Source organism: Podarcis pityusensis (genome assembly GCF_964106645.2).
Source record: "Podarcis pityusensis genome assembly, chromosome: 3".
NCBI classification, from domain to species: Eukaryota; Metazoa; Chordata; class Lepidosauria; order Squamata; family Lacertidae; genus Podarcis; species Podarcis pityusensis.
The window spans coordinates 51,755,316-51,768,127 of NC_138026.1; the positions used below are offsets into that span (position 1 = coordinate 51,755,316).

Here is a 12,812-nt window from a genome sequence, read left to right on the forward strand (position 1 = left end):
ATGGAAGCCTTGTTGAAATCCCAGAGGGAATGACTGGAGGGAGATGAAAGGCAGCAGCAGGACTGCCTTCATTGGCATGGTTGGGAGGGGTCAACTGCTCTTTGGCTCCTCCCTTCCATGGACCACAGAGAGAATCAGCAGCAAGGCCTCCAACACCGGCATCAGAGGAAAACGCAAGGCAGCAAGACTGTGGTTACCAGATTTTTTTCAAGGAATCCGGGGACACTTTTTTGAGGGTGGGGGATTTCATGCTTTATTTCAGGAAAGGGTTGTTCAGAGTTCTTGACCTTTTTTTAGGGGGGGACCCCAAAGTTGTCAGTCACGCACCTTGACACAAGGCAGGCAGAGAAGCCCATCTACAACACACAAACACCAAACAAAGTGGTTGGTGGGTGGGGCGGGGGAGAGATCGAGTAAAGGCGCTCGCTGGTCTTGGGAAAACACGCATTAAAACACACACGCTTCCCATAACCGGGAGACGGCTGAAGCGCGAGTGCACTCTCTATGGAGATTTAACTGGCGTGGTGGTGTCTCGTTACCAGAGGTGGACAAACAGCAGACTCACACACAGCCCTCCTCACAAGAGAGGCTGCTGGGGCCGGAGGAGGCGTGGAGGGAGGGAGGAAGGCTCCGTCTCCCGAGAATGTTTCAAACCCCACCCCCCGTGCCCCAGTGGCAGACTGGCTGGCTGGAACTTTGACATGGCCGGGACCTCTGGTGCTCCTTGCTGCCATGGTGTCCACCATGTTGCCTCCCCGGAAGTCGCCAGGCATGAATCTGGGGACATTAAAATCCGGGGACAGATTTTGTCCGTGGGACAGAATGGTGAATCCGAGGACTGTCCCCGGGAACCAGGGACATCTGGTAACCCTAAACAAGACCCCCACTCCACTGACCTTCCTGGGACCAACTGCCATTTGCATCCTCCTTTGCGTTGGTAGTAGAAGGAGAAAGCACAGATCAAAATTTTATGTGATGTTTGTTTTGTAAGCCGTCTTGAGGACTTTTAAAATCTAAAGGCCAGGCAAAAATACCCCAAATGCCTCCATAATCTCATTAGCCAATTCGTCTTGGGCAAGAGTTGCGGCAGATTTGGGGTTTTGTCTCATAACTTCAACAGCTTTCTACATCCAGGGAATATTTCAAAGGATAACCCACAGGCAGTAACCCTATGTCCAATATGAATGGTTAAGCCTACCCCTCCAGCCCCCTCCCATTTCAACAGATGAAACTAAGGGAATGGTTTTATGCTCAGCTTCCAGCTGGCATTTCCATGGAAACAGAGAACTTGATTATCCATTCACTCAGATGAGTTAAAAAATGAATAGCATTCCTATCATAGTAGTAAACGGATGTACATCTTCGGAAAACTGAAGCAAAAAGAGATTCAAGCCTATTTCTTTTTTTTTTTTTTTGTAGACTTTCACAGAGCACACACCTCATATAAGAGCTGTATTCAAGTCCTTGACACCAGTTTGGTTAAAAACGAAGGATGTGGTCATTTTTTATATATTTTTAATGTATTTTTATTAAAGATATTAAGTGTCTTTGTGTGCACATCACAATATAGCAATTGATGAGGTGCTAAAGCTCTGGGAGCTAGAATCTCCACTGCCTTATTCCATCAGTAGGTAGAGTTTGTAACCAGGGACAGCAAAGATTGTCTTTGATAATTACAAGTTGTCTGATGTAGTCCTGATGATACTGTCCAATACCAAGCTACTTGTTTCAGCTGTTGGAATTTGCTGCTCTTGTTAAGTGTGATGGGCACAGGTTGTGTACTACTAGATATAATAATAATAATAATAATAATAATAATATATAATATAATATAATTTATATCCCACCCATCTGACTGGGTTTCTCCTGTAACTATTCTCCTGTTGAGGTTTTGTATTTTCATTGCTTTCTCAGAGGAGCAAAGACAAACCTCTTGTCACCTTCTAAAGAAAATAGTTATATGGTTTTGATATCTTTTTGTTGTGGCTGTTATAGTAGAAAGAGTTAAACTTCAATGGCTTCAGATGATGTCATCAAGAAGGGACAGCTTTGTTTGGAGGTAGGTTGGTTGCAGTAATGCTCTTGAACAAATTAGACCTGTCTCAGCTCTCCTATGTTGTATCCATGCACTGTGTACACATGTACATTTATGCTGCACCATCTATACGTGAGCACCTTCAGTTTTATGCCTCTGAAGTCTATCTCATTGCTTCCTGTTCACATTAGTGGGTGCTTCTTGCACTGTGTGTTTTCCTTGCTGCTCAGTACTTCCTGACTCTCTGAGTTCACATGAGGCCTGTTTATCTATCTGTGCACAAACCTTTAATTTTTAAATTGTTTGTGGCCCTGCTTTGTTTTGGCAATTTGCAGATCTGAGTAACTGAAAATTGGTCCCATCTCTTTAAGTTAAATAATCATTGCCAGGAAGATGTCTCCCTCCCTCCCATTCATGCATACTCTATGCCTGTGTGGCTCTTAATGCAGTGTTTTGTGCTAGAACACTTATGCAAAAATAAATAAATCTGTTTATATTTTTTCACAGCATTGTTTCCGTTGGACTGATGGAATAAAATGGGAGTATGGTGTGTGGTGATAGACAGCACCCCCAAAATGTCAACACACCCACACAATATATTTAAGAGCATCCACACGTGGCTAATGTAATTTTAACATTGGATATACTTCCTTGCTGGATTATCCCTGGATCAGGAAAATCCAAATTTAATGGAGGGAAAGTGCAGGCTGCCAGGTAGGTGAGGATGATACTATGTGGGTGACACAAAGAGAGTCATAAGCAGCTTCAAATCCACATTAATCTCCCTTGTCGATGAGCCCTTAATAATATTGCAGTGATGAGAATTTTGTGCCTCTAAACAGTCAGCTACCACTCTGTTGTCAACTGGAACGCCTCCGTCTTGAGGCAGCCAGCTCCAGCTAATTTAGGGCATCTTAAATGTAGCAATCAGCAGCTTTCTTCAGCTAGAGAGCAATGAGCCAATGTAGCTGCTGCAGAGAACACTGGAAGCAGAAGCCTGCAGGGCACTTTATGGTTCAGTTCAGCTTTAAGCTCTTGGGAAAGAGATTAGCCTGAGGAAACTCTCGGCTATGTTTTGAAGAGCAGAAATGACTCTCTGGGGGGTACACTGGAAGGAGAGAGGAGGGAGGAATCTATGAAAGTGCTTTGTTTTTTCTGACATTTGTTGACAAACATTTTGCTGCACTGACACCTTTAAATAGGGGTGTCTGAATCATCTTTCACAAGCCTTCCTTAAGCAGCTGCTTTCCTGAAGTCTGTAACGGAGTTAAAATTAGCAAAGGGAGCTGTTTTAGGCCTCGTTCAGTCCAGTCACAGGGTGTGCTATTAGGGGTTCTTGATCAAAACATTCCACAACTTATCAGTGCAAATAACTATTTATGGTTTCCGCTCCTCTTCACTCTCCTTCCAACCTCTATCGCCCTGCCCCCTAAATTAATAACTTCCCAAATATCTCCACACCTCCCAAAAGTTATTTGGTATTTTCATATCAGTGACAGCCATTTCAACCAAATATTCCAATTCCATCTTGTTTTCTCCTCCAGTGGCTTCAAGTTACAAAAAATGAGATTCCAGCTAAACTTCAGGAAGAATCGTCAGACAGTAAGAGCTGTTTGACAGACTCCCACAAGAGGTGGTGGATTCTCTTTCCTTGGAGATTTTTAAGCAAAGGTTGAATGGCCATCTGCCATGTATGATCTAGTTGAGATTCCTGTATTGCAGGGAGTTGGACTAGACTAGACAATCCATGGGGTCCCTTCCAGCTCTACAATTCTAGGATTCTATGGTTTGTAGACAATCCTCATCCTACCAGTCTACTTGTTCCCTAGCTTTAATCCTGATCTCAAAGCTGCCATACCCAGTATGGACACCCCCACATCTCTTACATCTTCAGACAGACACAACCTACCCCTGAGCAGTGCCTCACGATTTGCTAGATTGAAATTTGAAAAAGAAGAAGAAGCAAGGGAACCATCTCATGCTTTGCATTAAAAAATAATGCTCTGAAATAAGGGAAAATATTTAAAAATATATTCCTAAAAGTACTGAGCAGGCACAACTAGCCTAACCTGGAGAATAAGCCTCAGGAAAAAGAGTTATTTGAAAGATTCAGGATGAAGCTAGTTTTTTGTGAGGGATTCCAAACATGAATATGTGTGTCTTTGTGAGTGTGCTGAGGAGAGAAGGTTTGCAGAGGAGAGACAGAGGAGACTTTGTGCATGGTGTTGGCTCTGACACAGCTCAGCCTGTTCACTCTCTCTGTTTTTCATTTCTGCCTTCACAGGAACATGCAGTGGCTCCTCATCCCCACCATCCTTATAATCACTTATGCTCAACAGGTAAGTTTTCTAGAAAAAAATCCTCGCCAGAACAAAGGCTGAAACTTTTGTTTTGCTTCTTAAGCAAGTGAAATTAACTTAAGGGAATAAATGGTTTGTGCATAATATTGAGTTGTTCCTACTTGTGGGTGATTCTTTTTTCTTTTTACATAATTTGCAATTCTAACACAAGGCACTTGATTAGATTATTATGACATTATGCTTTTATAAAATTCTTAGAGCATTTTTTTGGGGAGTCTCTAGAATTTTTTATAAATTATTTTCTGCTACTATGTTTAAAGCAAGCATATTCCCCCTGTTTAGGTCCCTGTTGTCTTTCATGGTACAGTCTGCTTGAGTTACAAATAAATTGCTTTTAGAAAACTGCTTTAATTTTATTAACTAAATCTAGTCATTTTTCATCGACCAATACAAATGACCCAAATTACATGGAAATTGGATTTGTAGAGTACACAAGCAGTTTCTTCCCCATCCCCATTTTTGTATCTAGTTATTTTCCATAATTTTATTCTTCTTCCTAGCCATAAAGTCTTTTAGGACTGATTATCTCCTTTCCACCTAGTTAAAAAAAGAACATTGCAAGGTTACTATTGATTCCTATCACAAGTATTTTGTTCAGTAGTACCTTTGCTGCAAGAAATTGCTACACAATTTTCAGTTCTGCACTCCACTGTTTTTACTTGGTGGGAAATGGTTAATCTGTCCTAAAAGGCTTTATGGATAGAAAGAAAGATAAAACTGGAAATCAACTTGATACTGAAAAAGGGGATTTTTAAAAAACTTGCCTTGTATTTTGATATACTCTGTTTTATAATGTTGATCATCATTCTGATATTTTGCATTAATTGTTTTATGTTGTTACCTGCTTTGGGATTCTCTTGGGAAGGAAAGGCAGGTTATAAATAAGCAGTGAAATGAGGATAGCAGAACTGTTCAATATTAGCTGTACACTTTTTCCAGGATGGTTAACAGATAATTTTAGAGTAGAGCAGAACTAGTTTTTCTAAAGATTACAGAAGTTTGCACTTTGGGGAGTAGAGTGGGGAAAACTAATATTTCTGTGTATGGAGCATGGCCCCCTGAAAGATTCCTGCAGCTTGTTTTGTAGGAGTGCCAATCTGCTGAATATGCATGTACGCATGTGCTGTTTTTAAAAGAAATCCTTTGCTGGCAGGCCTTCATTTTCTTTCCTCTCACTGGATATTATTGAGGCTCTTCCAGCTATGTGACCACTGCCCAGTTCTCAAATATTTGACTTGTGTGCTGTATGCACTGCCATTGGACGCAAGAATTTACAGATGCTCCCTTGCGCCTCCAGAATAGCATATCCCGAGTAAGTTGCTCAAGCTCCTGAATAACGTAAAGTACACAAATAGTGTCATCGGTTAGTGACATGGTGCTGCACCTGTGAACGTTTGCACAGGAAAGGAAAGAAAGGTTCTGAACACCATTTCCAGCCTCCTCTCCCCAATGCTAATAGCAAGCTCAGGGCCCCTGGGCTGGATTAGGTTACCAGATTTTTTTCAATGAATCTGGGGATACTTTTCAACTTCCTACTAAATAGATGGATTTTGTCAGGGAACTGATTTGTAAATCCGGGGACTCTCCCCGGGAAACGGGGACATCTGGTAACCTTAGATTAGGACCACAGTGGGGGCACACAAACAAAGGGTGAAAGCCCTCTACCCCCATGTCAGGGTCCTGATCCAAATCAGGGTCTTCCAATGCTTGTTGTTCACTTTTAAGATGTGATCTACAATTGCTAACTGTGTGAACAGTTTCGGGTTTAGTTGGTCCTAAATTACACCTGGCAATTGAAGCAGGAAGCTGGCTAAACACTGTTAGCCAAGCCCCACATCAAAAGCTGTTGTTGTAAGGATACCAGAATTGCACCATTTCCTTGAGGATATTTATAGTTGTATAGTTTCTGTGTCACTGTACCATCTGGGTACAGTGCCATTTACTTGGCTTGATGGAGATGTGTGTGTGCGTGTGCATGTATACATGGTGTGACTTTTGCCTAGCTATAATGTAGACTGCTGTACAAAGGGAGGCAGTCATACCTGACCAGACTGAATACATGCTCGACAAATGCATTATACAATTTTCTTTAAAAATGTTTAGGGGTACTCTCATTTTGACTCAAGAAAATCACCATTTTATAGTTCAAATCGGGGAAAATAAATACAGTAAATGGCCCAAAATGGCCCAAAATACAAAGATTCACAAAATGTTTAAAGGTATGCATCCCCTGCATCCCCCCAGAAAAAAGCACTGCATTATACAGTACCAATTAGGACAGTGTTAAACAAGATTTTCTTTACAAGGGAAAATACTTTGTTGTTGTATTGTACATAATTGTAGCTTGTCACGATCTCTTGTGCAAAGGGGAAATAAATACAAATAACAGCAGTGTGTTTGTGTGTATACACACACATTTGCCATTTTTGTTGGATGTTTTCCAGCTCTCAGGTAAGTCCACCTATATGAAAGCTTTCTTGCAGGGTGCAAACCAACAGGCAGAAGCAAGGAAAGGCTGGAGAAAAATCTGCAGAGGTTCATCAACGCAGAGAGCTATGCCACTGGCCCTGCAGATGCCCAGTGGTACCAACCTGCAGCCCCGGGGTGAGCCTGGTGAAGGATGGCTGCGGATGCTGCAAGATGTGTGCCAAGCAGTCAGGGGAAGCATGTAATGAAGCTGAGGTCTGTGACCCCCACAAGGGGCTATACTGCGACTACTCTGCAGATAAGCCTAGGTATGAAAATGGAGTGTGTGCATGTAAGTCCCTCGTTTTTTCTATTTTTTATCACTTGTGTAGTATGGGAATAGGGAATAAAATGTAACACCATGACTTCCTTTGCTTTCTTCAGTTTCACACCCATTTTCTTTCAAAGGAGATGCAACCCTAAATGATAATTTAAAAATGCATTTTCTTGATGTCAATGGGCCTTAAATTTTTAAGAAATCTATTATTGCTGGTGTTTAACAATTTGGAAATTATATCTCTAAATTGGACTCTGCTAACCGTTAGGAACTCAGGCACCCACAGAGAGCTTTGGAAAGGAATCTTGTGGCGTTGCCCTTTTATAGCAGATTTTTGGGAAACAGCAAATAAAATAATGGTTGTAGCAACTGTGATATTATATCCTGCTGTCATAGTCAATGGTTATACTACAGTAGGTGCAAAATCTTAAGCAGTCTGAATTGTGGATTTTTAATACAGTAGTCAGTCAATTTATATATGCAAAATAAGTATATGTAGTTATTTGAATACTCCAAAGGACCCATAAAAGCTAAACTCTACTGTTATTAACAAATGTCGCCTAGGAAATTTAACTTTCCATTTGTCTAGGACAGACCTCTTACAGGGATCCACATAGGTTTACTTGGTTTTTTTCTTCACTATTCCCAGATATGATAGCAGTGGGTTGTGAGCTCAATGGGGTGCACTATGGCAATGGCCACAACTTCCAGCCCACTCCTCTTTACAAATGTCTGTGTGTGAACGGTGCAATTGGATGTACACCTGTCTTCATCTCAAAGCCAGCGCCTAATGAATGTGCAGCACCGAAGAGCAGAAAGAAATCTGGACAATCCAAATGTGTTTCAGGACAGCAGGAGCAGCAGTCAACCAGTTACAGATTAATGTCAGGTAGGCAAGCCTAGACTGATACCTTCTTCATGATAGATATATTTTTTTTAAAGAGGTGTTTCCTTATTATTTGAGGCAGATAAAGTTATTTGCATTTCCCCTTTTTAAATAGGTAACAGAAACTTCTGGTACTTGTAGGGCAGCTTTATAATTGAATTTATAATTGTTAGATTGGGGTAGAGTAGGTGCTTGTTTCTTCTTGTAGGTCACTGTTAGGTTCCGGGGCAGGATTGGGAAACCTTCTTTGTGTTGAGAGCCTCAGAGGTAATCTTTTGGGGGCTCTGTGCCAGAGCCACAACTTTAGTTCTGCCACTCCTTTTTCTCTCTTTATGCCCCTTTCTCTCTCTCCCCTCTCCACTGCCAGAAAGAATGGGAACAGCTTGCTTTGGGAGGACTGTCCCCCCCCACCTCCTTCCATGACTCCATTTGTTTGACTCCATTCTTCCCTCTAATCACCCCAACCACATGAAGTTACACCGAGGGCCACATGCAGGATCCAGAATGCAAGTTCCCCACTCCTGCGATATGGATGGGATTTCTCCCTTTGTTTTAAATGCTTGTAGGCCTTCCAGATTTTTCAGCTACATTATCAATATAGTCAGAAGTACACCAGCCAACCTAGGGGTCCAAAACAAAATGACTCGTGTAACATAGAAAAGCTTTTCAGAAGATAGCAACACTCATTGGACGTAGAACATGCCCTGTAATGTTGCTTGCAGGATATTAGGGCAAGACTAGGTAGCAACTAGAGAAAAGTTGAAAAAGGCAGATTAGACAAAACAAACAGTTGCAATCTTACTTCTGTGAAAATGCTGAGAACCTACAAAACAATCCAAGCAGCTTATGATTTATACACTATTAATGCATGGTTTGCATGCTCTCACAATTAATTTTGAAAACTAAGGGTTTTTTCCTTCCGTATCTTGCCGAACAAGCTTAATTTTAATATTTTACTATCTTTCCTTCTTTTTGCATGCACTGCCCTAGTTAACAAATCCCTGTTGTAAAAGCAATGAAATTATTTTATGTACAACAAATATATATATAAACCCACAGCTTTGTAACCTTGCTTTATTTATTTCAGATCTGTGCCAGGCTTTTAAATTTGCTTCCTGCGCTGTGATTTTTAAGCTGCTGCTGCTTACTTCCCAGGTACCCTCATATATCTGCTCTGTCCTCTTAAACTGTGCACATTTCAAATCTGGTCAGTCATCCTGTAGAACTCCCATCATCAGGATTTGCTATGTGGAGATTGTAAAGAGCAGGTTTAAGATATATAGCTATTAATGCTCCGACTCTTTGGAATGTAGGGATAAAAGCCCTCCACCCCAATCCTCTTAAAGAAAACTAAATTGATACAGAACTTTCAGCATATGTATGTTGATAAAGCCTGACCTAGGTGCCCCATATCCACTTTAACACAGGTATTTCACATAGCCAGTCTATTTTGTAAGAACTCTTTCAGGAAAATGTCTTGCTTTCTAGGGCAGACTTGAGAGTCATGGCATTAAGAAACGAACAAGCAGCATTACCAGGATATAAAGTCAAATCTTTGGAGACTGAGGTGCTAAATTCCTATAAAAGTTAATTGAATATGTGGCAGCTATTTCTTAAAATCTAAACCCAATTTCTGTAATTTAAGCAAGTAAAATCCAAAAGGTGATCCTGGTAACCTGGCATGCTTAATTTCTCATGTTCCATGCTATTTTTGGGTTGCCTTAGTAGAACTGATCTGAATTAAATGGCTTAAAAATATTTGGCTCAAGATGTAATATAATTCTGTCTTCTAGCTTTCAGAAGTGTGCCGCTTGTTTTAAAGAAGAAGTGCCTGGTTCAAGCAACTCCTTGGACACCTTGTTCCCGAACCTGTGGCATGGGAGTATCTGACAGAGTGACCAATGAAAACAGTAAATGTGAAATAAGGAAGGAAAAGAGACTGTGCTACATTCAACCATGCCAAGCAAAATTTCCAAAGAGCATAAAGGTAAAGCACATTTCAGAATACAATTTCCTCATTAGGCTGAAAGTATTAACTGCTAGATGCATGATTTTTTAAATAACCATGGGGCTGGTGGGGAGAGAAGTTATGGTCTTGCTGTTCAATAGTGGATTTGAAAATTAGGGAGACAGGAATAACAGATCATCTCATAGAAACTTGTGGAATGTTTTCTACATTGCTCATATGGCACATAACTACCAATAGAGAATTATTGGGCCCTTCTTTGCACTACTGGTGTTCAAAGGAGATTCTTTCAGGTCCCATCTACCCTATTCATTTAAAGCAGAATTATACCACTTAAAATACTAATTGCTTGCCTCCAATGAATCCTGGGAACTGTAGTATATTCAGGGTACTGGGAGTGGTTAATAGACTCCCTATTCCCCATAGCACTACAATTCCAAGAGGGATTTAACAGTCAATCTCTTCCCAGCAAACACTGCAAAATGCAGCTACTTGAGGGGGACTAGAGGTCCCTAGGAGCTCTTAGAACCCTGAACAAACTCCAGAACCCAGGATTTCTTTGGGGGGAAACAATGGCTATTTAAAGTGGAATCATGCAGCTTTAAATATATACTGTAGTGCAGTGTATAATCCATGTCTGTTAGCACTGGTGCCTGCTGACTGCATTCCCCAGTTGTCACATGTTTATATTAGCCCAAATCAGGTGTCCAGAAAGTCAGGTGGTAAAGTGCTGGGATGAATCTCACAGGTCACTGATTAAATTTCCCACTCATATAGTGTCACAGTGGTCTTGAAGGTGGCAGGATAGTGAACCTGCAGGAGCTAACTGTGTAGAACTATGTTATCAGCACTGCACAAAGATCAAGCAATGCTAAACTTATATTTTAAATTTGCATGCACTGTAGGTGGCTAAAAATATGGCCTCAACACTGCTACTTCAATATGCATGTAATAAACTTCACTTTGAACATGATAGCAAGATTTTACTTTTATATTTCAAGATACCTAAAGGAAAAACATGCCGACCTACATTCCAGCTTGCCAAGGCAGAGAAACTAGTATTTTCTGGATGCACAAGTACACAAAAATATAGACCAACCTTTTGTGGAATCTGCCTGGACAAGAGATGTTGCATACCCAACAAATCTGTAATGATTACTGTGCAGTTTGACTGTCCAAAGGAAGGCTCCTTTAAGTGGAAGTTGATGTGGATTACAACTTGTGTTTGTCAGAAGACATGCAATGATCCAGGAAACGTATTTTCTGAACTCAAACTCTTGTAAGTGGCAGTGTAAGTGGCAACACAGGAAAGAAAATGGTCAAATGTTCCCATGAAAAGTTGCTCATGCAACACCACTGACAGGTAGCTGTGTTTGAAATTATAGATTTTAAATGAATTCACACAGCAATCCTTTCATCCAAGACAGAGCTTGCCCCTAATGTGTTTTATTTTGAAAAGCAGAATGTGTGGCTATTTAAATCCAGTTAAATACTGTAGCTACAAAGCATTTTCTTAAATATTTTAAAATGCAATACTTAGATAATTTATGTGAAAGGGTATACCAATCTCACAGAAAAATGGCAAGTTTTCATGCATAAAAATCCAATCAAATTAGTTACCTATACACAACTGATTCATATGGATGTTTGCCCAAAGATGCATGTACACAAGCTCTGCCCCAACATCCAAGTGCTCAATCCCTGATCATCTCCACAGTGAACAGGTCTGCAAGGGACCTCAAAGCCTGCATGAGATGTTCAGCTGAACAGGAGTGAAATCTCCCTGAAGATCTCCCTGTTCAATGCAGGTATGATTAGGGATTGAATGAGGAGTGTGCAATGCATGGACACTGTGTGCACACCCCTTCACTTTTCTCTAAATTTGCGCATAAGCAATATTTCAAAGCTGTAAAGTGAACAGTATCAGACTGTGTGCAAAAGTAAGAATTCAAAACCCATAAAATCATTTATCCAAATAGTTTGCATGCATGTGCATAGTGTTAACTTGTGATTAAGAAGAACTCAATGGAGTTTACATCTGAATAGAAACATATAGGATTGTACTGCACCTGTGTGAAAATGTGGTGGTGTTCAATTTGTCACCCAAACCAGCTACTGATGGGTACATAAACTTCAACACATGCATCACCGCAGATAGATCAGGGTGACTGAGGGAGTCAACACAAAACAAGGATTTGGGCATTTATTTATGAGATCTACAAAGCATGATTGTATGTATCAAATTGCATATTTCTTGATGATCAATAGCGTAGTGAAACACCTTTATGTTTACTGGAACCAAATCGTAGTTTTCTAGACAGGCAATTTTATATGGAACAGTGTTTGATATTGATCTCCCAGGTTAGTATTTTCCTTTTCTCTTCAACAAAAACAAAGCAGCCAAGCAATTTAGCAGCATTTCTGTATGCCTCTTAAAAATATTGTATCAGAGCCTGCAAATCAGTAAGAATGTAAATGCTCAACTTGTGAACTGGAGGATAGAACCTTCTTGTATGCCATTTCATGGATAACTGCGTTATTTAAAGTTACCATGCTTGCATGGAAAATCGCTATAACATAATTTTCTCTACAACATAAGGCTCAGAAGTATGTACTGAGTATACAGTAGTAGATATATCAGGTCTTGTATTGCTGTTTAGAGCTAGTAATGTTATGTTGTTAAACTGCAGTTGGTGCTCTAGACTAGTTGATAACTAGATGTATAACAGTTTGGGGCATATAGTAGACAAGGATTCACAAGGACGAGGCCAAATTTTATGAAATTATACATTTTATTATGTAAATATCTTGTAAATAAAATT

General features: G+C 40.4%; 1 protein-coding gene across 1 annotated transcript; it reads left to right on the top strand.

Annotated features, from left to right (window-relative positions):
* The first annotated feature begins 640 nt into the window (after positions 1-640).
* Positions 641-12,369, top strand: CCN6 (cellular communication network factor 6). The gene is made up of 7 exons (XM_081000468.1): positions 641-2,059; positions 3,580-3,668; positions 4,320-4,374; positions 6,868-7,153; positions 7,788-8,027; positions 9,818-10,011; positions 10,992-12,369. The coding sequence occupies exons 1-7, from the start codon at positions 2,015-2,017 to the stop codon at positions 11,271-11,273; spliced, it is 1,191 nt and encodes a 396-aa protein (XP_080856594.1). The 5' UTR covers positions 641-2,014; the 3' UTR covers positions 11,274-12,369.
* The last annotated feature ends 443 nt before the right edge of the window (positions 12,370-12,812 follow it).

What these genes read in the sequence shown, in the direction of transcription:
- CCN6 (XM_081000468.1), top strand. Translation starts at nt 2,015, where the DNA reads ATGGCTTCAGATGATGTCATCAAGAAGGGACAGCTTTGTTTGGAG. An exon ending in TAATCACTTATGCTCAACAG is followed by an intron (nt 4,375 to 6,867) that starts GTAAGTTTTCTA and finishes CCTATATGAAAG; the next exon opens with CTTTCTTGCAGGGTGCAAAC. An exon ending in AATTTCCAAAGAGCATAAAG is followed by an intron (nt 10,012 to 10,991) that starts GTAAAGCACATT and finishes TTATATTTCAAG; the next exon opens with ATACCTAAAGGAAAAACATG.